Source organism: Lepus europaeus, chromosome 13, assembly GCF_033115175.1.
Source record: "Lepus europaeus isolate LE1 chromosome 13, mLepTim1.pri, whole genome shotgun sequence".
Taxonomy (NCBI): domain Eukaryota; kingdom Metazoa; phylum Chordata; class Mammalia; order Lagomorpha; family Leporidae; genus Lepus; species Lepus europaeus.
The window spans coordinates 82,408,498-82,432,632 of record NC_084839.1 but is presented as its reverse complement, the minus strand read 5'-3'; the positions used below and the strand labels follow the sequence as shown (position 1 = coordinate 82,432,632).

Genomic DNA, 24,135 nt, shown 5'->3' with positions numbered 1-24,135 from the left:
CATGGCGCCGCGTGGCCGGGATCTTTTGTTTTAAGTGTCTTCCTTCCCGCCCACTCCCAAACCTAGATCCTTTGAAATGTTGAATAGCAAGTATATTCCAAAAGTTCCTGGTGCACCTTTACAGCAACCAATGAAAAGCACATTGGCAATTTTTCCATGTAGGAAGAGAAGCCTGAGACATCTTTTCATTATCTAGATTTTAATTTTCTACTTTAGAGAAAAAAGAAAGGCATTGAACCAGGGATGATCACATGATAGCTTCCCCAGATTTGACTGCTGCCCCAAGTTCTTGGGGCTGTTATTTGAGAGCACACAACGTTGTTCCTACAGCATTGCCATGTGAATGTGTACCTGATGAGCCTTCGACATGGTGTAATTCTCATTAATAGTCCTCCTGGAGTTGGTATCTTGGTCCCATTTTGTAGAAGAGACAACTGAAGCTCCGAAATTACTTGCTTAAAGTTACAGGCCCAGTGTCTGATAAAGCTGGGCTCGAGCCCAGGCTTGCTTACTGAGCCACCTTCTGCCTACCTGGGAACCTTTTGCCCCATCTTGTATGTATCTCTTATAATCGGGCTGGGCAGTTCATGTAGTACAGCGGGCTTCACACTCTTTGGTCTCAGGACCCTTTTATACTCTTGAAAAAATTATTGAGGGCTCCAAAGAGCTTTTTCCCAGTTGGGTTATATTTATCTTAGATTAAAAATTAAAATGGGTTTTCAAAAGACTTTGGCGTTAATCAATTAGAAAGATTAACCCATTGCACAGTTAACATAAATGATGTATTCATATGTAGAATAAAGTACATTTTCCACCACAAGAAAATGTAATGAGAAAAGTGGCACTGTTTCACATATTTGTAAATCTCTTTTAATTCCTAGTTTACTAGAAGACAATTTTTTTAAAAGAATTATTTTATTTATTTGAGAGAGAGGGAGAGTGGTCTTCCATCTGCTGGTTCACTCCCCAAATGACCACAACAGCTGGAGCTGAGCTGATCCAAAGCCAGGAACCAGGAGCTTCTCCCGGGTCTCCCACGCAGGTGCAGGGGCCCAAGGACTTGGGCCATCTTCTACTGCTTTCCCAGGCCATAGCAGAGAGCTGGATCGGAAGAGGAGCAGCCGGGACTTGAACCGGCGCCCATATGGGATGCCAGCTGGGCTGCAGGCTGGGACTTTAACCCACTGCGCCACAATGCTTGAGAAGAAGTACCTACACAGTGCCCTCCTACACAGTGCCCCGACAATTGGGTTTTTAGATCTGATTCTTCATTAAAATTTTTGCATTGTTGTTTTGATTAAATTATATGGAGGAGGAACTCCAGCCACATGTATATAGTTAGAGAAGGCAAGGATTTTACTAATCTGTTCAAATAATTGTGGTTTTTTTTTTTTTGTTAGTTTTTTTTCTGTTCACAAAGAAAAAGCTCCAGTCCATCTTTTAATTTTTTTTGAAAATTTCTGACATTATGGAGATAAACTGAAATGAATTAATATTCCACTCTTACATTTCCATGACAAACAGAAAAATTCATGAGCCAAAAATAAACCGAAAAGAAAAAAAAACCGAGAAGCTTATAAAACTAAATATGGATCTCAGCATTAACAGCTGAACAAAGAAAGAAATTAAAATACTTTTAATTAAAAAAATCATGAGTGGATGATGAAGTGTGTAGAAACTAAAAATTTAGACTATTTAAAACCTGGATAGCTGACTGTTCAGAAATTACACAGATGAATTATGGGTGGTGAACAGCAGAAAGGGATTATGGGTGAGCCTGCAGTGGTCTAGCTGCTCCCCATGCCACCTGTCTCCAAGGAAAACCTGACATTGATTAAGTATTGAGCCAGGTTAATGCTGGCAACAGATCTGGTGATAGTTACCTGCCTATCAGTAGATCCTTCTTCTGGGTTCGCAATTTTGATCTGCGCCTCAGACATCTGACCGATCTCATTGATTTTGACTCTTTAATGCCCATTTATGTAGCCAATCAAATCATTTGGAATGGTAAGTTCATGAGTAGCCTGGGCAGATGCATCCAGACCTGCCCAATACCCTTTCACCTTTGAAGAGCTGGATTCAATGCCACTGAATCCAGTATTGCCATGTATGAAGGGAAAATGAAACTGTTGCATTGCCAACTGGTGCAGCTTGGTCAAATCTGGCTGTGGAATGGCATACTGTCCTTGAATGGTATAGGCCTCTAAAGGTGGTCCCTCCAGGTCAGGGTTGAGGCACATGGACTGGGTGGTGTGGGGAAAGCTCACTGCCCATGTTGTACCTGTTCTGACCACCTGCAAAGATGACTGAAGAACTGGACAGCTTGGGCCAGTACAGGATGGTCACGCCCTTTGGGGGTACTCCAACATGACCACCTGGATTTGTTTGACACACTCAGTGATGGAGGGCGGAATGCCAGCAATAGTGATGGCCTGCTCAGTTGAGTTAAGGAACAAATCCCCTACACCTGAGCCTCTGTACTCTCTTGTGTTTTTTTTTTTTTTTTTTAAGATTTATTTGTTTATTTGAAAGTCAGAGTTACATAGAGAGAGGCGGAGAGAGAGAGAGAGCTTCCATCCGATGGTTCACTCCCAAATTGGCAACAACGACCGGAGCTGCACCAATCTGAAGCCAGGAGCCAGAAGCTTCCTCCGGGTCTTCCCATGCGGTTGCAGGGTCCCAAGGACTTGGGCCATCTTCTACTGCTCTCCCAGGCCATAGCAAAGAGCTGGATCAGAAGTGGAGCAACTGGGTCTGGAACTGGGGCCTATATGGGATGCCAGCACTTCAGGCGGCAGTTTTACCCGCTACACCACAGCCCCAGCCCCTCTCGTATTTCCTTGATCTTGCAACCACCTTTTCCAATGAGCAAGCAACACTGACTAGCAGGAACCACCAGCCTCACAGTATCCGGAGATCTACAGGCAGCTGTGCTATTGGTCATAGAGCTGCTGATGTCCTCTTCCAGTTTGTCGATGATCGTAGCAAATGTGTTGAAGATGGCATTAGTGGGTCCAGCCAAAGTGAGAATTCTCTCAGGACAGTTCCCCTCTGAGATGTTGATACGTGCACCACTCTCCTGGTGCATCTTCTTATCAGATTCTCCCTTTATTTCTATTGATACCAACACTTTCTTTGCCATGCATAAGTAGCCGGATGGTGAGAGTGACGTGTAATCCACCTTCAATCACACCGGTGTCCATGTCGTGCAGTGTTCTTGGGAGCTGGACTTTGAACGGTCAAGTCTGTGGTCACTGACGGGGTGAAGCCAAAACTGCAGGCGCGAGGAGGTGGCTAAGGGGAAAGGGGAAGTAGGGTGAAGGAGAAGTACATGAGGCCTGTGGGGGGGTGGACAACAGGGGACAGGAAGACAAGGGAGAGGAAAGGGGGAGACAGAAGAGGAGGAAGGGGGAAGAGACCCTGGTGCGGGTGGAGGGCACAGACTGCTCTAGCTGCTGCCTCTGCTGGTCTGGGACATGGTCATTGTATTTGGTACCACACAGAAACAAGTGGAAGATTCTTAAAGGTTAATCACACCATGGAATCCGAAATTATACAGTTTACATTTTCTACTTAGTTGCCTTAGCATCCATTGTTCTGATTTGCCTTTTATGCTTTGTGATTTCTAACATCATTTAGAAAATATTGGTCTGCTGGGTCCCATAGATCTTCCAAATGTTGATGTATTTCTTTATCAACTATCAGAACAGTCAAATCTGTTGTTATTACCTCTGAACTCACCAGAAAAATCTTTTGAGTCCTGGGAAGTTATCAAGCTTGCACTGGCAGATCAAAGTTTCCCAGTATTCTAACTTTCACCTGAAACCCTGAATCTTACCACAAATACTGTCAGTTTTCTTTGGAGTATGAGGTCCATTTTGTTCGTCTGCCGATACCCAAGTCTCCTAACCATAGCTTTTCTCAGTTGATTTTCAAGTGAAAATAGAGCTCTGAACAAGGCAGCTCATTGAGCTCTGAATTCAGTCCCACAAGTGTTTTTCCTTAAGACGTTCTTCAGTATGTGGAGGAGAACTACACTCGAAACCTCATTAGTCATGCAGAGTAGTAAAGAGATGGGTACCCAGGGTCAAGATTTAATAAAATTAATCATTTTTATTGCTCATCATCAAAGACTTTTTTTTTTAAGATTCTTTATTTATTTATTTGAGAGGTAGAGTTACAGGCAGTGAGAGGGAGAGACAGAGAGAAAAGTCTTCCATCCTCTGGTTCACTCCCCAAATAGCCACAATGGCTGGAGCTGTGCCAATACGAAGCCAGGAGCTTCTTCCGGGTCTCCCATGTGGGTGCAGGGGCCCAAGTGCTTGGGCCATCGTCTAGTGCTTTCCCAGGCCATAGCAGAGAGCTGGATCAGAAGAGGAGCAGTTGGGACTAGAACTGGCACCCATATGGTATGCCAGCACTGCAGGAGGAGGATTAACCTACTGCACCACAGCACTGGCCCCCAAGGACATTCTTAAGGGCAATTATCAGGGCCAGCTTTGTGGCATAGCAGGTAAAGCAGTACTGCAATGCTGCCATCCCATATGGATGCTGATTTGAGACCCACCGGCTTCACTTCCAATCCAGCTTTGCCTGGGAGAACAGAGGAGGATGGCCCAAGTGCTTGGGTGCTACCAGCACGGGAGACCTGAAAGAAGCATCTGGTTCCTGGCTTCAGCCTGGCTCATCCCCTGGTGTTGTAGCCATCTGGGCAGTGAACCAGCAGATGGAAGATCTCTCTGGCGCTCTCTCTGTCTCTGTCTCTCTCCCTCTAACTCTTTCAAATAAATAAATATTTTTTATTTTTTTTAAAAAAAGGGCAACTATCTATTTTCTGTTGCTGTTTGTGACAGCGAAGCATACAGTGACTACTCGTTTGGTGCTTTATTCCTGCTAAGGCACCAGCAGTTCTAACCAGCATTGCTTTCACAGCAGCAGTGCAAATAACAGCACGATGGAAAGGCAGATAACACCTGATTATCAAAACTATTTGACCTTCCACACCACTGGGAGAGTCTGCAGACCACCCTTTGAGAGTTGTTGGCCTAGTCTATGATAGAAATTTCATGAATATTTGTGAGATTATAAACATATTAGCAAGGAGAGAGGAATATATTATGAGTTTTAATGATCTGTTCAGTGACGTGTGCACTACACAGCCTCTGAAAGTTATGTTCAAACGTTGGACAAAGTACCACAAAAAAAGAAGTTCAAAAAATGCTCTTTGAAATGCCCTGAGTTGGATGCATCGAGTAGTAGTAATACCTTTTAAAGTCATCTCGTCCAAAATTCTATGAAGGTCCCTAACCTTCTTCATAAGAGTTAATTTTGTGAGTTTTCTCTAAAATGCAGTGTTTGGTTGGGAAGGGCAGTGCAGGAAAGAGGCAGAAAGAGCTGGCAGGGAGATATATAGAGCAGGTGCATCCCACGTGACCAAAGATAGACACATGGCTCCATCTGGGGATTCCTACAGTAGAATGTCAGCTTCTTTAAGCTTTCATCAAGAGTAGTTTGAAAATGAAACAGTTTAAACTCAGAAAACCACAGGAAGTTGTATTCTCTGTGCAGCATTTATTAAACTTACATATAGATCTATGGAGGAGAAGCTGGAATATACAAGACTTGACAGTGTAATGACAGATTATGGTTCTCACGGATGATTGCTGGAATAATATAAAGGCAGCACAAGCGCTTTTTGGGATAGGCAGTAGTGTGGAGGGAGGGCCAGGAGCTGCTAGTCATGATTCTTCTATTAACTTGCTCAGTTATGTAGCGCAGAGAGCTTTATTTTCTTTGATGTAAAATTATGAGATTGGACTGAATCTCTAGATTGTTGTGACTCCAGGAATCACATGTGCCACAGGAAGATTGGGTTCCTTGCAACACAGGTCTGTTTTGACACTGTCTCCTATTGGCAAGGTAGTTACAAACTCCCTCAAAAGAATATTGATGGGACCAGCACTGTGGCACAGTAGCTTAAGCTACTGCCTACCACTCGGGCATTCCGTATGAGTGCCGGTTTCAGTCCCGGCTGTTCCACTTCCGGTTGAGCTCCCTGCTAATGTGCCTAGGAAAGTAGCAGAGAATGGCTTAAGTCCTTTGGGTCCCCACACCCACATGAGAGACCTGGAAGAAGCTCTTGGCTTTGGCCTGGCCTAGCTCTGGCAGTTGAGGCCATTTGAGGAGTGAACAAGCTGGATGGAAGATTGTGTGTGTGTGTGTGTGTGTGTCTCCTCCTCTCCTCCACCCAACCCCAACTCTGCCTTTCAAATAAGATTTTTTAAAAAAATGATAGAAAACCATATATGTGTGTGGGAGTGTGGGTGTGCTAGGTTGCATGTGTGTGAGAGAACAAGTGATGGATCTGAAGTTCGCTCTGCTAGCTCTAACAGATGTGCCTGGGTTCTAAGCCTAACATTTTTGACACTTAATAATAGCTAAGCATTTTATTTTTAATTTTCAGAAAGACCCCCTGAGGTGAAATCTGATTTGCTTTCCTCTGGAAATTTATGTGCAGATTCAACCTTGAAAAAGCACTAAGGAGACTGGACTGTGGCTCCTCACTGACCATCTTAAAATTCTGTTTTGTAACATATGGCATAGTTTTTTTTCCCCCCCTTTGGGGTCTCTGGATGGCCTTTGGATCACACTTCACTAATCCAAGTAGATATGGTATTTTTGAACTATTTCTCTGTGTCTTACAACACAACTATATATATATAAGACCTTCCTTAGCTTTATTCAGACTGAATATTATAATTGTGTGTGCGTATATGTGTGTGTGTGTGTGTGTGAGAAACCTGCACTTAGAAAATCCCTGTATCTATTTTTTTTCAGAGTTACCATGTGTTTTTGTTTTGTCTGTTAAAATGCCCCTTTGTTGCTCTCTGAAGAAGAATAAACAACTCTGTTGTAGTCTATACTTAGGATTGGGGGTTGCGTTTTATTTTAGGCACGTTTCTCCCCAAGGGAAGCTGCCTTTCTCTTTCAGACAGGTGCAGATGCTCTCCAGCCCGCATCACTCTGTGGTCCTTCCTGCCTGGTGGGAGGGCCTTTGAAAAGAGTACACCTTTCACAGGTGGTGATTTGCCCACCGAGAGTTCGTTAGTGGGCCCTTTTGGATATTGCTTTATTATTATTTATTTTATCTATTTGAGACAGAAAGATCTGCCATCTGCTGATTCACTGTCCAGATGCCTACAACAGCTGTTCCAGGAGCCAGGAACTCAATTTCTGTCTCCCATGCAGGTTTGAGAGACTCTACTAGTTGACCCATCACCTGCCCCCTCATAGGGTGCCGTTAACAGGAAGAAGGAATGAGGAGCAGAGCTGGGACTCAGACCTAGGCTCTGAGATATGGGATGTGGGTGTGCCAGGTGGCTTCTTAACTGCTCGTCAAATGCCTGCCCCTGAGCATTGCTTTGCTAGAAGAGGAACCATAGAAGCCAGGGTTGTGGTGCAGTAGGTTAAGCCTTCTTTGCTGATATCCCATATTGGAGTACCAGTTCTAGTCCTGTCTGTTTCCAATTGAGCTCCCTGCTAATGCACCTAGGAAGGCAATAAAAGATGACCCAAGTACTTAGACCCCTGCCACCGTGTGGGAGACCTGGATGGAGTTTCTGGCTCCTGGTGTCAGCCTGGTCCAGCCCTGACTGTCATGGCCATTTGCGGAGTGAAGCAGCAGGTGGAAAATCTGTCTCTCTTTCTCTGTCTCTGTAACTGGCTTTCAAATAAAATTTGTTTTTCTTTAAGGAAAGGAAAAAAAGAAAATCTGTAATCTCTTTTAAAAGTTCTCTAATGTACACCGGAAGTTGTCCAAGTCACTTTATAGTTTTTCATTTGAACAAAAGTAACACATTTTGAGTTTGGCTATCTCATCGAGGATGATGATGTATTTTGAAGAGTGCCTGTCAGTCATGTAAAAAGGCACTTTTTAAATAATTGCTTAGCTTAATTGCTTTTCTTTTAATTATAGAAATGAAACAGTTATTTGATTGAATTTTGTTTTATTAGTCCCTTAGCATGGCTAAAAGCAGTGCTGTGAACTAAACCAAATTATTCCAGCTTGCGTGCTGCCAAATGAGAAATTGATTTGACCCTATCTCTTAGGAAATTGACTCATGGAGCACATTGTTTATCTACTGCATGAATGTGTATTAATCTTAGCAAAGGCAGAGACAGTTATTAAAATCAGTGCTCTTTCATCATGACTGCGAAAAGTATGCTTAAAAAGCTGGTCTAGTAGTTTTCCTTGTGGTCTTTTGGTTTATAAGATGACTAAGGAGAGAAGGAAAGAATTATTAGCTACTTGATATTTTCCTGCTTTTTTTAAAAAAATTCACCTTCATTGCAAATAAATGCCAGATCATTTGAGTTTTCTTTCCTACTGCATTTTTTAAAGCATGTCGCTTCTGGTAATAGTAGTTGTCACCTGTGGTGCCTCTTGCTCAAGTTTTTGAGAGATGATTCCCAAGGACACTTGACTTTTAGCAAATAGTCTTAGCATCATGGTAATTTCAGTGTTTTAAAGGAAATAAAAAAAATACTTCTACACTATAACAATGTTGGGGCATTGTTTTTAAGTCACACATAGTTCATTCTGGCATCAAGTAGTCTAATCAGTTGCTCATTTTGGTTAATTAAGGGTTAGTTACCATTTTATGTTTCACACACAGTACATTATTTAATACTGATTTTCTTAGTGATCGACAGAATGCTTTGCAATCCTTCAGAGTTTCCATGTAATCTTCAAACAAGAATTTTAGGTCTGATAGAAATTTCTGATAAATCAAAAACTGGCTGCAGTTTGATATATTTAATTCTATAGTCAGTTCACATTTGTTCATTTTTGAGGCTTTATTTTTAAGTGGATATTGTGAATTCGTGGGCAGGGAAAAAAAATAACTGACCACGCATAATAAAATCTGTCTGCTTTCTCCTTGAATTTACTTTGGAACAGCTATTTGAATTCCAAAAGGTGTTTTTTTTTTTTTTTTTTTTGAAATTTTATATTAATGAACCACAACTTTTTTGTCCTGAAGTGTCCTTACAGAGGATAAAGTAGTGATCATGATGGGGTTATGGGTAGTCAGATGTTTCCAGATTGAGTATATATCTGTTTAAACTTTTTTCTTTAATAAGTATGCATACATGCATTCACATACGTACACGTGCACAGGCATTACATTAGAAGTGTACACTAGGTAGCTCTGTGGGGTCAGCCTTGTGGCTCTGTGGGTTGTCGCCACCTACAGTGCCTTCATCTCATATCTCAGCTCTGGTTCCAGTCCCAGTTGCTTCAGATCCAGCTCCCTGCTAATGTGCTTGGAAAAGCAGCAGAAGATGGCCCAAGAGCTTGGCCCTGGTCACCAGCATCAGAAATCCACATGGAGTTCCTGCCTCCTGACTTCAGCTGGGCCCAGCCCCAGCCATTTCTGCCATTTGGGGAGTGACCCAGGGGATGGCAGATATCTCTCTCTCTCTCTTTCTCTGTGTAACTCTGCCTTTCAAATAAATAAATATTTAAAAATATAATCAAACAAAATAAGCAGCCTTGGGTCATTGTGTCTACATAAACTATTTGATTAGCACATATAGTTTGCAAAGTGATCTCAAATCTATTATTATTTAATAATTAACAGAGTCTTGTTAAGAAGTCTTATCCACCCCCATTTTTCTTTCTTTTTTTTTTTTTAAGTTTATTTATTAGAGAGGCAGAGAGAGAGAGAGAGAGAGAGGGAGGGAGGGAGGGAGGGAGGGAGGGAAGGAGGGAGGGAAAGTCTTCCATCTGCTGGTTCACTCCCCAGTTGGCCACAATGGCTGGAGCTGTGCTGATTCAAAGCCAGGAGCCAGAAGCTTCTTCCAGGTCTCCCACATGGGTGCAGGGTCCCAAGGACTTGGGCCATCTTTTACTGCTTTCTCAGGCCATTAGCAGAAAGCTGGATCAGAAGTGGAGCAGCCGGGACTTGAACCGGCGCCCATATGGGATGCCAGCGCTGTAGGTGGCAACTTTACCCGCTATGCCACAGCACTGGCCCCAACCCCCATTTTTCAAATAAGAAAACTGGGGTTCAAGAAGGACCAGATTGTTGTCTGATGTAAAGCTGAGACTCACCCAGGATCTTCATGTTAGTCCTTCACTTTTCAACATTTCATGCTTTTCGGAATACCTCAACGCTCACCACTGAGTTTGCATTTTCTCTAATTGCAATTTTTCATGTGCCTTACTAAGACGGATTCCTCCAAGACATCATGCCAGATGGCATACCTGGCTCAGGAGACTGAGAGCGCCTAACTACCTTTTAGACAACCCCAATGACACAGCCGCAGGCACACCAGCTGAACACCTGTAAAGCTGCGTTCAGCATTGCAGGCGGGGGTTGCCAGGACACATGCCATCCCTGCTCTCAAGAAACCTAAGATGGCTCTATGGAGAGCCAGTTAGGAGACAGATGTGAAACAATTATAATGGTGTAAAGAATGTAATCAAGTGTGGTGACTGCCACAAGGCAGGACGGGGCACTGAGACGCTATAGCAGAGATAACTGCTTACCTCATCTGGTGGTGAGAGAAGGCCACTCAAGATGGAGGGCCAGCGCTGTGGCATAGTGGGGTAAGCTGCCACCAGCAATGCCAGCATCCCCTGTGGGCGCCAGTTCGAGTTCCAGCTGCTCTGCTTCCCATCTAGCTCCCTGCTAATGTGCCTGGGAAAGCAGATGAGGATGGCCCAGGTCCTTAGGCTCCTGCACCCACATGGGAGATCTTCTGGCTCCTGGCTTCAGCCTTGCCCAGCCTTGACCATTGCAGCCATTTAGAGTGTAAACCAGCAGATAGAAGATCTCTCCGTCTGTCTCTCCCTCTCTTTCTGTAACTCCCTTTTTTTTTTTTTAAGGAAAAAAAAATGATCTCTGATGAGGAGTTGCCCAGGCAAGAGGTGGGTAGAGAGGTGGGGAAAGACTGAAAATAGCTTGTCTCAAGGCTGTGCGGTGAGATGTGTTGTGGCACGCTCCGGGGAGTGAGAAATGAGGACGGCAACAAGGAAGAGGTTCAGGGAAAGCAGCCCATCGAGGGAGGCCAGGGATGGGTTGGGCACGGACTAATCAGCCGTGGAAGGCTTGCAAAGCTCATGGGGAATTTAAGTGGGAGTGGTCACTCTGAATTTACAGAGTGGACAGGAGCAGGCAGAAGCGGGGAGACGACTTCCGGTCTCCTGGGCCAGTTAAGAGACTGATCATGGGAATGATCGCTGGGACTGGCGTGGTGACAGTGGAAATGGGGTGAGGGAAAGTGATGGGCTCGAGGGGAGTTTAGGGAGGAAGGCCTTTATGAAACTGGAAGACCAAAGGAGGATTTCAGAGTCAATTAAGATCAGATGGAGAGAGGAAGAACGTGAGTTTGTTTGGAAACGTTGTTCTGAGTGGATTGGAGGACCCTCCAGGCAGGCCTGGGACTGTGGGTCACGTGCTCGCAGAGGAGGGGCCGGGGACAGGGAGGATCACTCTCCTTGACAGTGAGTGAAGGGGGAAGAAGACGCTAACGTTTTGTAAACTGAGAGGATGGTGAGTCAGAGAGGTGGAGAGAAAAGGACAGTCCGTAGGATTGTAGAGGTTTTCCTGCTGCCCTCCGGGTCTCTCTAACTGCTCCTTAGTAAGAGTATTTGGGAACTATTTAGAAGTCTAAGTACTCCCACAGCTGAGATAACTGTTAATAAAGCAGATGCCTCAGCGACGACCCTTTGATTCGTTAGTGCCTCGCTGAAAGCCTCTCGGCCAGAGTGTCAAACCCTCTGCATTTTGGTGGTGAGGACTGGGGGAGCTGAGGAAGGCACGGGGAACACAGAGGACGCCTGTGAATCAGTGCTTTGGCCACCACATCAGCCTCCTCTTAAGACGGCAGTGGAGAGTAAGGATGGGGAGCAGGTGACTTAAGCGAATGTGAGAAACTGTAAAACAGTACAGTGTTAGTTTTTACCCAAGGTCACACAGTGAGAGCGTGGTGGAGTCAGGGCCCAGGAAATAGGGCAGGTGGGGTGCAGTCAGCCCTCTGCAAACAAGACTTTTTTTTTTTTTTTTAAGATTTATTTGTTTAGTTGAAAGGCAGAGTTACAGAGATGGAGAGACAGAGAGAGAGTTTTTCATCTGCTGGTTCACTCCCCAAATGGCCAAAATGACCAGAACTGGGTTAGTCTGAAGCTGGGAGCCAGGAGCTTCCTCTACTATGTGGGTGCAGGAACCTAAGCACTGGGCCCATGTTCCGCTGCTTTCCCAGGCACATTAGCAGGGAGCTGGACTGCGGTGCCCATGTGAGATGCTGGCGTCATGGCAGCAGCTTTACCAGCTATACCACAATGCCAGCCCTGCAAAGAAAGAAGTCTTTTTTTTTTAAGATTTCATGTTATTTATTTGAGAGGTAGAGTTACAGACAGTGAGAAGGAGAGACAGAGAGAGAGAGGTCTTCCAAGCACTGATTCACTCCCCAAATGGCCACAATAGCCGGAACTGAGCTAATGTGAAGCCAGAAGCCAGAAGCTTCTTCCAGGTATCCCATGTGGGTTCAGGGAACCAAGGACTTGGGCCATCTTCTACTGCTTTCCCAGGCCATAGCAGAGAGCTGGATCGGAAGAGAGTTAGCTGAGACATGAACCAGCACCCATATAGGATGGCAATGCTGCAGGCAGAGGCTTAGCCTACTGCGCCACAGCATATAGCTTGGGGATGGTAATCATATTAGTCTCTTTATATCTTGTATGATTGAAATGTTTTATAGTAGGTTAAAATAAAGTTGACTATAACCCCCAAAGTGTGTGTGTCAGTGGGGAGGAGTGTGGTCGCAATAGAAAATACAGAAGAACCAAGTGAGAAAAGGATTTTTTTAATAGAAGGTGTTTTTGTTTTTGTTTTTTTTTTATTTCTGGTAGGATCCATTTTAGTGGTTGTACTTCCTTTATATTCTCAGTTGAAGTTCCTTCTTCCCCTTGAAATGTGGAGTTGTTTTTGCATTCTGGCTTCTGATAGCAGTCTCTCGTTACATATGCCATGGATAGTCGTTAAGCCACTTTGATTTTGTTCGGCAGCAGAAATGGGATCGCTTTACTAAACTGCCTTATGATTGCTCAGACAGAGATGCTGCGTTTTTGGTATTGATTTTTGCTAGCTTATGTGACAAGCCTTTTATTTTAAAATTATGAGCAGTTAAAAACAAACAGAAGAAATAAATACAAAAATAATGAGAATTCAGCCTTTCTAAAATGACGGAAGGGGGAGGCGAATCACACAATTAGTCGGAGACGCAGAGCAGCGAATTAGAACAGCTAGCTGCTTACAGGGGCCACTCAGTGGAATGTGAAAATCACCACCGTAACCTACATTTTTTTTCTACCAAGAGATTTGCAGCTGGGTATCTGGGTGACTCATTCCTTTGCTTAGGGGATGAGGTAATGTTGTTGAGAGGGGTGATGTCATCCCTCTACCTGAACTGCATACATATATCTCTTTCTTGTGGCTCTCAAGGAAAAGCACCATCTGCCTTCCCATAGGCAGGCTGCAAGGCTTCACAGAGATTGGTGCAGAGGTCAGCAGCCTTGTGGATGACTCATAAGCAGCCAGTTAGTGAAGAGCAGCTATTTAAAAGTGAACTCCTGAAGTCATTATGCAGCAGTATGATGGGATGATTCACGATGGAATCATTATGCTGTCTTGTTATTGTTTGGTATTTTGCACTTCCTGAGTTAATGCTGCTGAAGATTTAACTTTTAAAACAAGGCAGTCTTCTCAGTGTGGTCACTCGTATCAGATCCTGGTGGTTTCGACCGTATTGTTCATTGAAGATGGGAAGTTTTGTTTTACGGGAGCACAAAGGTGAATCTTGGCCCCTATCAATTCGACAGTTGCTTCTTCCACTTTGGAGCCACTGTGTTCTCTTGGGACCTGCTAGACTTGAGGGGAAAAGAAGTTGTAAATGGAAGAGGAAACAAGTCAAAATAAATGCAGTCTGTTTACTACAGTCCCGCTTACCCTACTTCCTCTTCCTCTTGGTGATGCACACCTGCTTTCCTGTTTGTGCTTTAACTTAATACTGCTGTTCAGCTGCCAATTAAAATGCCTATTTTTTAAAACTATAACATAATTTAAATCTATTGTCCTAGTAAATAGAAGAGCTACCCTAATGCAGAAGGTAGAGAACAGTAAATAACCTGATTTTCTGGTAGGTTACTGAAAGTAGAAGATCATACTGAATAAATACTACATACTGTTATCGTGGGGTATGCATACTGTGACCCAAATCCACCACCCCAATCTGTCATCTGTTCTGTGGTCAGGTGTTGCATTTTTTTATTATGATAGCCTCTTTTAATTTGAATTTTCTCAGAGCCTTTCTTTGTCTCTTATGATGCTGACATTTTAAAAGATTTATATATGAGAGAGAGAGAGAGAGAGAGAGCGAGCAAGCCAGCCAGGACTCTAAAAGGCACTCCTATATGGGATGCCTGTGTCTCACAGTGGTTTAGCTCACTGTGCTACAGTGCTGGCCCCAATGTTGACATTTTTGAAGAATACACTCTCGCTGCACTTTTATTTTAAAAACAATAGAAGTTTCCTGTGATGAGATTCAGGTTGGAGGGGTCTTGGCTGGAATGCTGTGGCCTGCCTCACTCACTGATGATGTTAATTCTGGTCGTCCAGTCAAGGTAGTGCCCCCAGATCTGCACTGAATAATTAATGTTTTGTTTTTTAATTTCTCATAACTAGTAAGCTCTCTGTAGATAGACAGTTTAAGACCACACAAGAATCCTGTTCCTTATCGAAGCTTCCACCTAGATATAGAATCGTTGCCAATTCTTGTTTGATCCGGTCTTTAGTATGATGGTTTCTAAATGCAAATTTTTCTAACCCCATCCCCTCTTCCCCCATATATTATTTACTTTATTTGTTATTGGTATGCACTCATGAATTCCTTTATGTTTAAAATTCAGTGCTTAATTATCGTCATGCTTAACTTGGCCCAGATGTGGCCACTGGCATGCCCTAATCATTTCTGAGCACATCTTTACTCTTTGGAATAATAAAATGATAAAGGCTCATCTTGTACCTATCCTGTGGGTGCCCTGGAATCAGCGATTTTCTGTAGGAGCCTTTGTTCTTTTTAATGGAGAATGGAATTAGATAAAATATGAGTGCTAGATTGAGTGCATTACTCCAGTAGCCACTGTATAAGCATACATGTGTAAACTTTAATATACCTGGTAAATATTTCTTGGAGGGGCCGGCACCATGGCTCACGTGGCTAATCCTCTGCCTGTGGCGCTGGCACACCGGGTTCTAGTCCCGGTTGGGGCGCCGGGTTCTAGTCCTGGTTGCTCCTCTTCCAGTCCAGCTCTCTGCTGTGGCCCGGGAAGGCAGTGGAGGATGGCCCAGGTCCTTGGGCCCTGCACCCGCATGGGAGACCAGGAGGAAGCACCTGGCTCCTGGCTTCAGATAGGCGCAGCGCCGGCCGTGGCGGCCATTAGGGGAGTGAACCAATGGAAGGAAGACCTTTCTCTCTGTCTCTCTCTCTCACTGTCTAACTCTATCCAATTAAAAAAAAAATATTTCTTGGAGGTACAATAAACAGTTTTTGAGAGTGTGATGGTGTCTCAGTTTGTAGTCAGAACAGAAAATAAAGTGCAGTGTTAAGAAATGGAAAGATTTTTGTTAGCAAACTTGCATTGCCAACATTGTCTTAGATTTTGTCATGCTAGGTTGAAAGCCAGTTAGGATTCCAGTGGCAGAGTTGGTACAGGAGGGTGTTCCAGGGAGAATAAAATGACATTGAGGGTGACATAACTGAACATTAGCAGCGACATTAAATGTTGTGTTTAAATAACCGTGTCTGATTTCCACCCATGTAGAGAAAAGTGAAAGACAGGGATGAAAGGGTTGCTTGAGGTCATATTTAGAAGACTTTAAATGCCCTCTAAAGGATTGTGTGGCTCTTTAGGAATTGGGATCTTTCATAAGAGGTAATAGAGAGCTGTTGAAGGTTTTTAAGTAGTGTCCTAACAGGATTAACCCTGACTCTGAGAGATTAATCCAGAAGATAGGTAGAGCTCAGATTGGGGAGATTTCCAGTTAAGAACTGTAAGAGGCTGTTATAATGGTTCAGACAGTAGCTAACAAGGATTTGAACTAAAATGTAGAAGAAAGAAGTGAATTAGGGTAGTAGTTTTCAGCCTGTCTTCTAGAACCAGGGGGCTTGGGACAAAGGTAGGGACAGGGAAGAGCATGTGAATTGAGCACCAAGTTAGAATTCTCAGTGACTTGGAGAGTGTTCAGGTAACTATACCCCAGCCCTTTTAAAAATTTGATTTGTTTATTTGAGAAGCAGAGGGGGAGACAGAGAATGAACATATGAACATGCTTTTTTTTAAAGATTTGTTTATTTATTTGAAAGGCAGTGTTACAGAGAGGCAGAGGGAGACAGAGAGAGAGGTCTTCTATCTGCTGGTTCACCCCCTAAATGGCCTCAATGGCCAGAGCTGGACCGATATGAAGCCAGGAGGCTGAGGCTGCTTCCATGTCTCTCATACAGATGCAGGGGCCCAAGGACTTGGGCCATCTCCTTCTGCTTTCCCAGGCACATTAGCAACGAGCCGGATCAGAAGTGGTCAGCCGGGTCTTGAACCAGCACCCATAAGGGATGCTGGAACTGCAGGTGGTGGCTTTGCCTGATGTGCAACAGCACTATGAACACAGGCTTTTACCTGCTGGTTCATTCTCCAAATGCTTGCAATGACCAGAGCCAAAGCTGGGACCCAGGAGCCAAGAACTCAATCTGGGTCTTCCACCTGGGAGCAGGAACCCAGTTACTTTAACCATCACCACTGCCTCCTAGGATCCACATTAGTAGGAAGCTGAAATTAGGGGCTGGAGCTGGATATCAAACCCAGTTACTGTGATGTAGGATGCAAGTGTCTTAACCGCTGGGCTAAATGCCCACCCCTCAAATAAGTATCCCTTGAGAGAAAGCATTGTGCTGCTTCAGGAATAAAAATTATGTAGAAACATTTTGTTGTTAAAAAGTTAAAGCCAACATTCACTTGTAGTTTTTTTTTTTCTTAGACTTTTTGAAAAGATTTATTTATTTAGAAGGCAGAGTTATAGAGAGTGAAAAGGACAGACAGATAGAGGATCTTCCATTGCTGGTCCACTCTCCAAATGGTCGCAATGGCCAGAGCTGGGCTAGGCCGAAGCCAGGACCCAAGAACTTCATATGGGTCCCCAACATGGGTGCAGGGGCCCACACTCTTGGTACACCTGCTGCTGCTTTCCCAGGCACATTAGCAGGGAGCTGGAGCAGAAGTGGAGCAGCTCAAGCTCAAATCAATGTCCGTATGGGATGCATGCATCACAGGCGGTGGCTTAACCCACTGTGCCATGTTGCTGGCCCCCATGAAGTTTTATTTTTTAACTTATATCCCTTTGATATTCCCCTTTCTTAAAGTTTTGATCCCAGATGATTGGAAAATAGTGTCATTAATTGAAGTGGATTAAATTACATATTTTTAAAATGCCAACGATCAGTGTCACAAAGACATGTACTAAAACTCTTAAAAAATATTTATTTATTTATTTGAAAGGCAGAGTTAACAGAGAGGCACAGGCAGAGAGAGAGAGGTCTTCCATTGGCTGGTTCACTGCTCACATGTTTGCAATGGCCAGAGCTGAGCTAATCCAAAGCCAGGAACTAGGAGCTTCTTCTGGGTCTCCCATGCAGGTGCAGGGGCTCAAGAACTTGGGCCATCTTCTGCTACCTTCCCAGGCCATGGCAGAGAGCTGGATCAGAAGTGGAGCATCCAGGACTCGAACCGGCGCCCATATGGGATGTCAATACTGCAGGCAGTGACTTTACCCACTACCCCACAGCACCAACCCTGAAACTCTTTTAAGAAACAAAAATCCCTGGAGTAATCCTTGACTCATTTTTTAAAAATATATTTATTTGAAAGGCCGAGAGAAAAACAGATAGCGTTTTCCCATTCCCTGTTCACTCTCCAAATGCCCACAACATCTGGGGCTGGGCCAGGCCTAAGCTGTGAATCCAGGTCTCCTACATGGGTGTCAGGAACCCAAGTTCTCGAGGCATCATCTTCTGTCGGACGGTGTGCGTTAGCAAGAAGCTAGAGTCAGGAGAGGAGCTGGGCTTGAACCTACGCATTTCAATTGGGGATGCTGGCGTTCCAAGCAGTGTTAACCACCGTGCCAAATGATGCCTATCTCTGGGCTTCTTTTTTGTTCAGGCTGCACAGGGACTCCATCAGGAAACACTGTTGGCTTTACTTTCCATTTATATCCAAGACCTAAGCAGCTCCAACACCTTCACACTGCTGTCAGCTGCTCTCTTTGCCTTCCACTCTGGCTTCTCAGCCTGTTCACGTGCCTTGTGGTTCCTCAAAGGCGAAGAGTGTGCCTCCACCCAAGGGCCTTTGCACAGCGTGTTTCCCAGGCCTCAGCAGGGCTCACTCTCCTAGTTAAGTCTTCGTGGATGTGTTACTTTCCCACCGGGGACTCTGAGCTCTTCACTGGCAACCCCCTCCTGAGCCACACACGTTTTCCAGTCCCCCTACTATAGCTTGTTGTTCTGCATGGCAGTTGTCACCTAACATACTATGTAATTTATTTATTGTATGATTTGGTTCCCAACACTAGGATTTGAACTCCACAAGGGTAGTGGTTTTCGTTGTCTGTTTTGTATACATGTCTGTCCTAACCACAAGACTGTGCCTGGCACATAACCTGGCTGTCTGTCAACATAGTTCAAAGAAGGAAGGATAACTGAGAACTTGAAGGAAGTCCCAAGGCTCTCAGCTCATAGCAGACTTGAAAAGGTAAATAAAAGAGGGGCTGGGAGACATCTTGAATTGACATCTCCAAGCCTGTGTGCCCCGGATTCAGATACCGTCTATGACAGTAATTGGCCTAGATTAAATAGATCTAGAAAATACTACATATAAGTATTATCCATTTACTAAAAAGTCATATTGTATTTTCACTTTTTTTTTTTTTTTTTTGCCAGGCAGAGTTAGAGAGAGAGAGAGACAGAGAGAGAGAGTTACAGACAGTGAGAGAGAGACAGAGAGAAAGGTCTTCCTTCCATTGGTTCACTCCCCTAATGGTTGCCATGGCCGGCGCTGCGCCAATCTGAAGCCAGGAGCCAGGTACTTCCTCCCGGTTTCCCATGTGGGTGCAGGGACCCAAGAACTTGGGCCATCCTCCGTTGCCCTCCCGGGCCACAGCAGAAAGCTGGACTGAAAGAGGAGCAACCGGGACTAGTACCCGGCGCCCGAACCGGGACTAGAACCTGGGGTGCCGGCGCTGTTGGCAGAAGATTAGCCAAGTGAGCCACGGCGCCGGCCTCACTTATTAATAGCTATAAGAACTCTTATAATCTCTCCTTTTTAAAAATATACTCTTTTTTTAAGATTTTATTTAGGGGCCAGCACTAATTTACTAATTTGAGAGGCAGAGTTACAGACAGAGAGAGGGAGAGACAGAAAGATCTTCCATCTGCTGGTTCACTCCCCAAATGGCCACAATGGCCAGGGCTGGGTGGCCAAAGCCAGGAACCAGGAGTCAGAAGTTTCTTCCATGTCTCCCATGTGGGTGCAGGGGCCAAGCACTTGGGTCATCTTCCACTACTTTCCCAGGCAATATCAGAGAGCTGGATTGGAAGAGGAGCAGCCGGGACAGGAACCTGCACCCACATGGGATGCCAGTGCCAGAGGTGGAGGCTTAGCCTACTGTGCCCTGTCATCTCTTCTTAACTCACTTGATTCCACAACTCTCTTTTGGTCACTCACTGATCATCATGAGACCATCTTGGCCCTCAGCAAAAAGGAATTTGAGAAAAACCATGTGCAGGCTCTGGGGGCCGTGGGCGATTCTTATAAATTACTGGAGGTTGACAGACTGCTGCTTCTTGTCGGGTTAAAGTCATGACTTTTTTAAAAGGTAGCTTCTGTTTCAGGTGTTTGGGAATAAGGTCATCATTCCTTCCCTGGATGGAGACCTCTTCCAGTGGGACCGAGACCGTGAGAGCATGGAAACAGTTCCTTTCACAGTTGAATCCCTTCTTGAATCTTCTTATAAATTTGGAGATGATGTGGTTTTGGTGGGAGGAAAGTCCCTCAGTACATATGGGCTCGGCGCATACAGTGGAAAGGTGAGTGAAAATGTCTTTATCTGTGCTGTTCCTAGCTGATGTTTGTTATGATTTTCTCCTGAGGATATCCATTGTGTAATAAGTGTGAAGGGGAAACTAGATTTATCTAAGATAACAGAATAAACAGCCAAGCCAGGAAGAAGAGACTTGATAAACATAGTCTACCTCACGGTGGGTCCTCTGGAATAGCTTATTTTGCAGTCTTCATGATGTCTCTCAGGGTTGTCTATGTTAACTCACATTTTGGCAGATGAGGGACCCTCCAGAGGTTGATAATAATCCTGATGAGAGAATAATTACTACTAGTCATTTATCTAGTTTGATCTTATAGTAAGATGACCCAAGAGAGAATTTATATTCATTTTATAGATGAGAAAGCTGAGCCTTTCAAAAACGTTCAGAAACTTCCAAGGTCAGATTTGAGTTAGATCTGTCTGGCAAGAAAATCATACCGCTAACGACCTAGACGTTCATTAATCACAGTAGACCCTGCTCCTAAGATTGGGTCTTGTGACATAAATCCATTATTATGAGTAATTAATTTAAAACATCTCTTTAAATCTTTTTTTTTAACCCCTTAACTTTTTTTTTTTTTTTTTTTAATTCTGAAAGGCAGGGGAAGAGACAGAGATTTTCCATTCTATTCGCTGATTTATACCTCCAAATGGCCACAATGGCTGGGGCTGGCCAGGTGAAGCCGGGAATCCAGGATTCCACTTGGGGCTCCCACATGGGTGCCAGGAGCCCAAGTACTTGGGCTATTTTCTGCTGCTTCCCAGGCATACATGCAGGGAGCTGGATCAGAAGTGTAGCCGCCGAGACTTGAACTGGCAGTCCTATATGATATGCTGGCATAGCAGGTGGCTACTTAACAATGCCTCTCAATGCCAGGCCCCTGCCCATGAACATTTTATGTGTGGACTTAGACTAAAAGAAGAAAGACTAGGACCTTCCGTTGCCCAGACGTGGGTTTCGTGTCTGGAATTTGGCCCATAGCACCTTCTTGCTACCAAAGACGCTTCCCCACTCACCTGCATCTGCATTGCTGCAGGAGGCCAGGCCTTCCTGTCCAGCCATTTTTGAGCAAGTGCTTCAGTCTTTGTTTACTTCCATATTCCCACCTGTGAAACAATAGTTTTGAACCCAGTCGTCTGGTTCTCTGGTTTGCTGTGCCGCTACAAAATGGTGGTGGTCCAGCTGGTATGTCCTTTTTATGCTGGTTTTAGTTCAGAGCATACTAAGTGTCTTTTTTCTTTTAATGAGGATTTGAATGAGGCACTTTTAAACATAAAAGCTATTAGAAAAGAATTCAAAATTTCAAAACCCAATACTCTGTTTAAAAGCTCTGATTTTTTAAACTCACCCAGAATTTTATTAGTGGTACTGTTAGTAAGACATCTGATTATCCATTTCTTTATTTTTTTTTTTTAATTTATTTATTTACTTGAAATGACGACAGAGAGAGAAAGGGAGAGACAGAGAAAGAGATCTTCCATCCATTGGTTCTCTGCCCAAATGGTCACAATGGTTGTGGCTGGGCCAGACTGAGGCCGGAGCCAGGAACTCTATCTAGGTCCCTATGGGCCATCATCCGTTGCATTACCAGGTGCATTAGCAAGGAGCTGGATCAGAAGCAGAGCAGCTAGAACTCAACCAGGGCTCCGATAGGGGATGCCAGCTTTGTAGGTGTCAGCTTAACCTGCTGTACCACAATGCAAGCCCCTGTTTCTTCTTGTATATTCTATGGAAATCCCCAAAACAAGACTAACATTATCTAACTTTTTAGTCATTCCCTGCATTAAATATTTATTGCTACTTTTATGGTTCTAAATAGCCCATTTTATGACTTATTCCTGATACTTGTAGCTACTTGGGTGCTTCAGGCATGTGACCCTAATTTCTTTTAACTTTTAAAAATCATGGCGATTCTTTGCATGTCTCTGGCCTCCTGTGACCCGTGCCCTCCACTGACCCGATGTCTGTGTTTCAGGTGAGGTACATCTGTTCAGCTCTGGGCTGTCGCCGGTGGGACAGTGACGAGATGGAAGAAGAGGAGGACATCCTGCTTCTGCAGCGCACCCAGAAAACCGTCAGAGCTGTCGGGCCCCGCAGCGGCAATGAGAAGTGTGTATTCAGATAGTGCGCGTTGATGTTACTTACAGGTGTACCCAAGGGCGCAACACACCACAGTGTTCTTTGGGGAGGTTTTTGTTTGTTTGTTTGTTTGTTTTTGTTTTTGTTTTTTTTTTGACAGGCAGAGTGGATAGTGAGAGAGAGAGAGAGACAGAAAGGTCTTCCTTTTTGCCGTTGGTTCACCCTCCAGTGGCCGCTGCGGCCAGTGCATCTCGCTGATCTGAAGCCAGGAGCCAGGTGCTTCTCCTGGTCTCCCATGGGGTGCAGGGCCCAAGCACTTGGGCCATCCTCCACTGCACTCCCGGGCCACAGCAGAGAGCTGGCCTGGAAGAGGGGCAACTGGGCCAGAATCCAGCGCCCAACCGGGACTAGAATCCCGTGTGCCGGTGCCGCAAGGTGGAGGATTAGCCTGTTAAGCCACGGCGCCGGCCTCTTTGGGGAGGTTTTATGAGCTGTTTTGTTGCCCTAAAAGCACACTGCTCTTTTAAGAGAAATGCAGACCCTGAATTAAAAGTGACCTCATGGTTATTAACGAATGATGGACTGAACTTGTTAGCATGTGTTTCAGGGTACAGTAGCCAGAAGCAGTGCTGTGCAGTGCCCATGTAGTAGATGGGCCCCAGGTGAAGGATGGTTTTCATAGGAACCTCACTGATTGAAGTTCTTTGTGTGCAGACAACTCTTTTTTTATATATAAAGATTTATTTATTTATTTGAAAGGCAGAGAGTTACAGAGAGGCAGAGGCAGGAGAGAGACAGAGAGAGAGTCTTCCATCCACTGGTTCACTCCCCAAATGACCACAATGACCAGAGCTGCGCTGATCCAAAGCCAGGAACTGGGAGCTTCTCCTGAGTCTACCACATGGGGGCAGTGGCCCAAAGACTTGGGCCATCTTCTGCTGCTTTCCCAGGCCATAGCAGAGAGCTGGATTGGAAGTGGAGCAGCTGGGACTCGAACTGGCGCCCATATTGGATGCCAGCACTGCAGGCGGTGGCTTTACCACTCTATGCCACAGCGCCGGCCCCTCAGACAACTCTTAAGGCAGTTAACATGGTTGAGCTTGGGTTTATTTGACTGTGTAGCTCCGTCTAGTAGGTAGTTTCAGCATGATTTCTTTTTTCTTTTTTAAATTTTATTTAAGGCATATACATTTCATGTATTTTCTGTATACAGATTCAGGAACATAGTGGTACTTCCCACCCTGTCTTCCCTCCCATCCACACCCCCACCCTTCTTCTTCCTCATTCTCCTATTCCCACTCTTAATTTTTATAAAGATCTATTTTCAGTTAACTTATACTCATAAGATTAACCCTACACTAAGAGTTCAACAAGTAGTATGAAGGAAAAAAAAACACCTTTCAACAGCAGGGAAAAGCAATGTAAACAATCATTGAATATCAGAATATCAATTTTACTCCTATAAATTACCTTTGGGTACTCTGTTACCACAGATCAGCGAAAACATGATATTTATCTCTTTGGGCAGCATGATTTTCTTTCTCCAATTTTAGAATAATCATTTTATCCTACTTTCTTAAACTATTAACATGACATTTATTTGGTCTAATATCTTATTTTCTTCCTTAAGTAATGAACCCCTTCTGTTATTTTTACACTGAAATATGTGATTTAAAAATGAGCTGATCCTGAATCATGTGCTTGATTTTTTTTAAACCTAATATTAAAGTTTTAAATTGCCTGTGAGGTAAAAATGACTTTAGATCCCATCTTTCTTACAAAAGTGAACCAGGCTTTCAGATTTTGTCCAGTCTGATGGAATACAATGCACTGTCCTTTCCTGAA

The 24,135-nt window shown here is 44.3% G+C and overlaps 1 protein-coding gene and 1 pseudogene across 1 annotated transcript in view; one reads left to right on the top strand and one right to left on the bottom strand.

Annotated features, from left to right (window-relative positions):
• The window catches only part of EIF2AK3 (eukaryotic translation initiation factor 2 alpha kinase 3), a 77,007-nt gene that overhangs the window by 16,526 nt on the left and 36,346 nt on the right, over positions 1–24,135 (top strand). Inside the window, exons 3-4 of the mRNA XM_062209829.1 lie at positions 20,002–20,196; positions 22,187–22,320. Coding sequence (XP_062065813.1) covers positions 20,002–20,196; positions 22,187–22,320 — 329 coding nt within the window. The remainder of the gene's footprint in view (positions 1–20,001; positions 20,197–22,186; positions 22,321–24,135) is intronic.
• LOC133772223 (poly(rC)-binding protein 2-like) lies at positions 1,788–3,233 on the bottom strand (annotated as a pseudogene).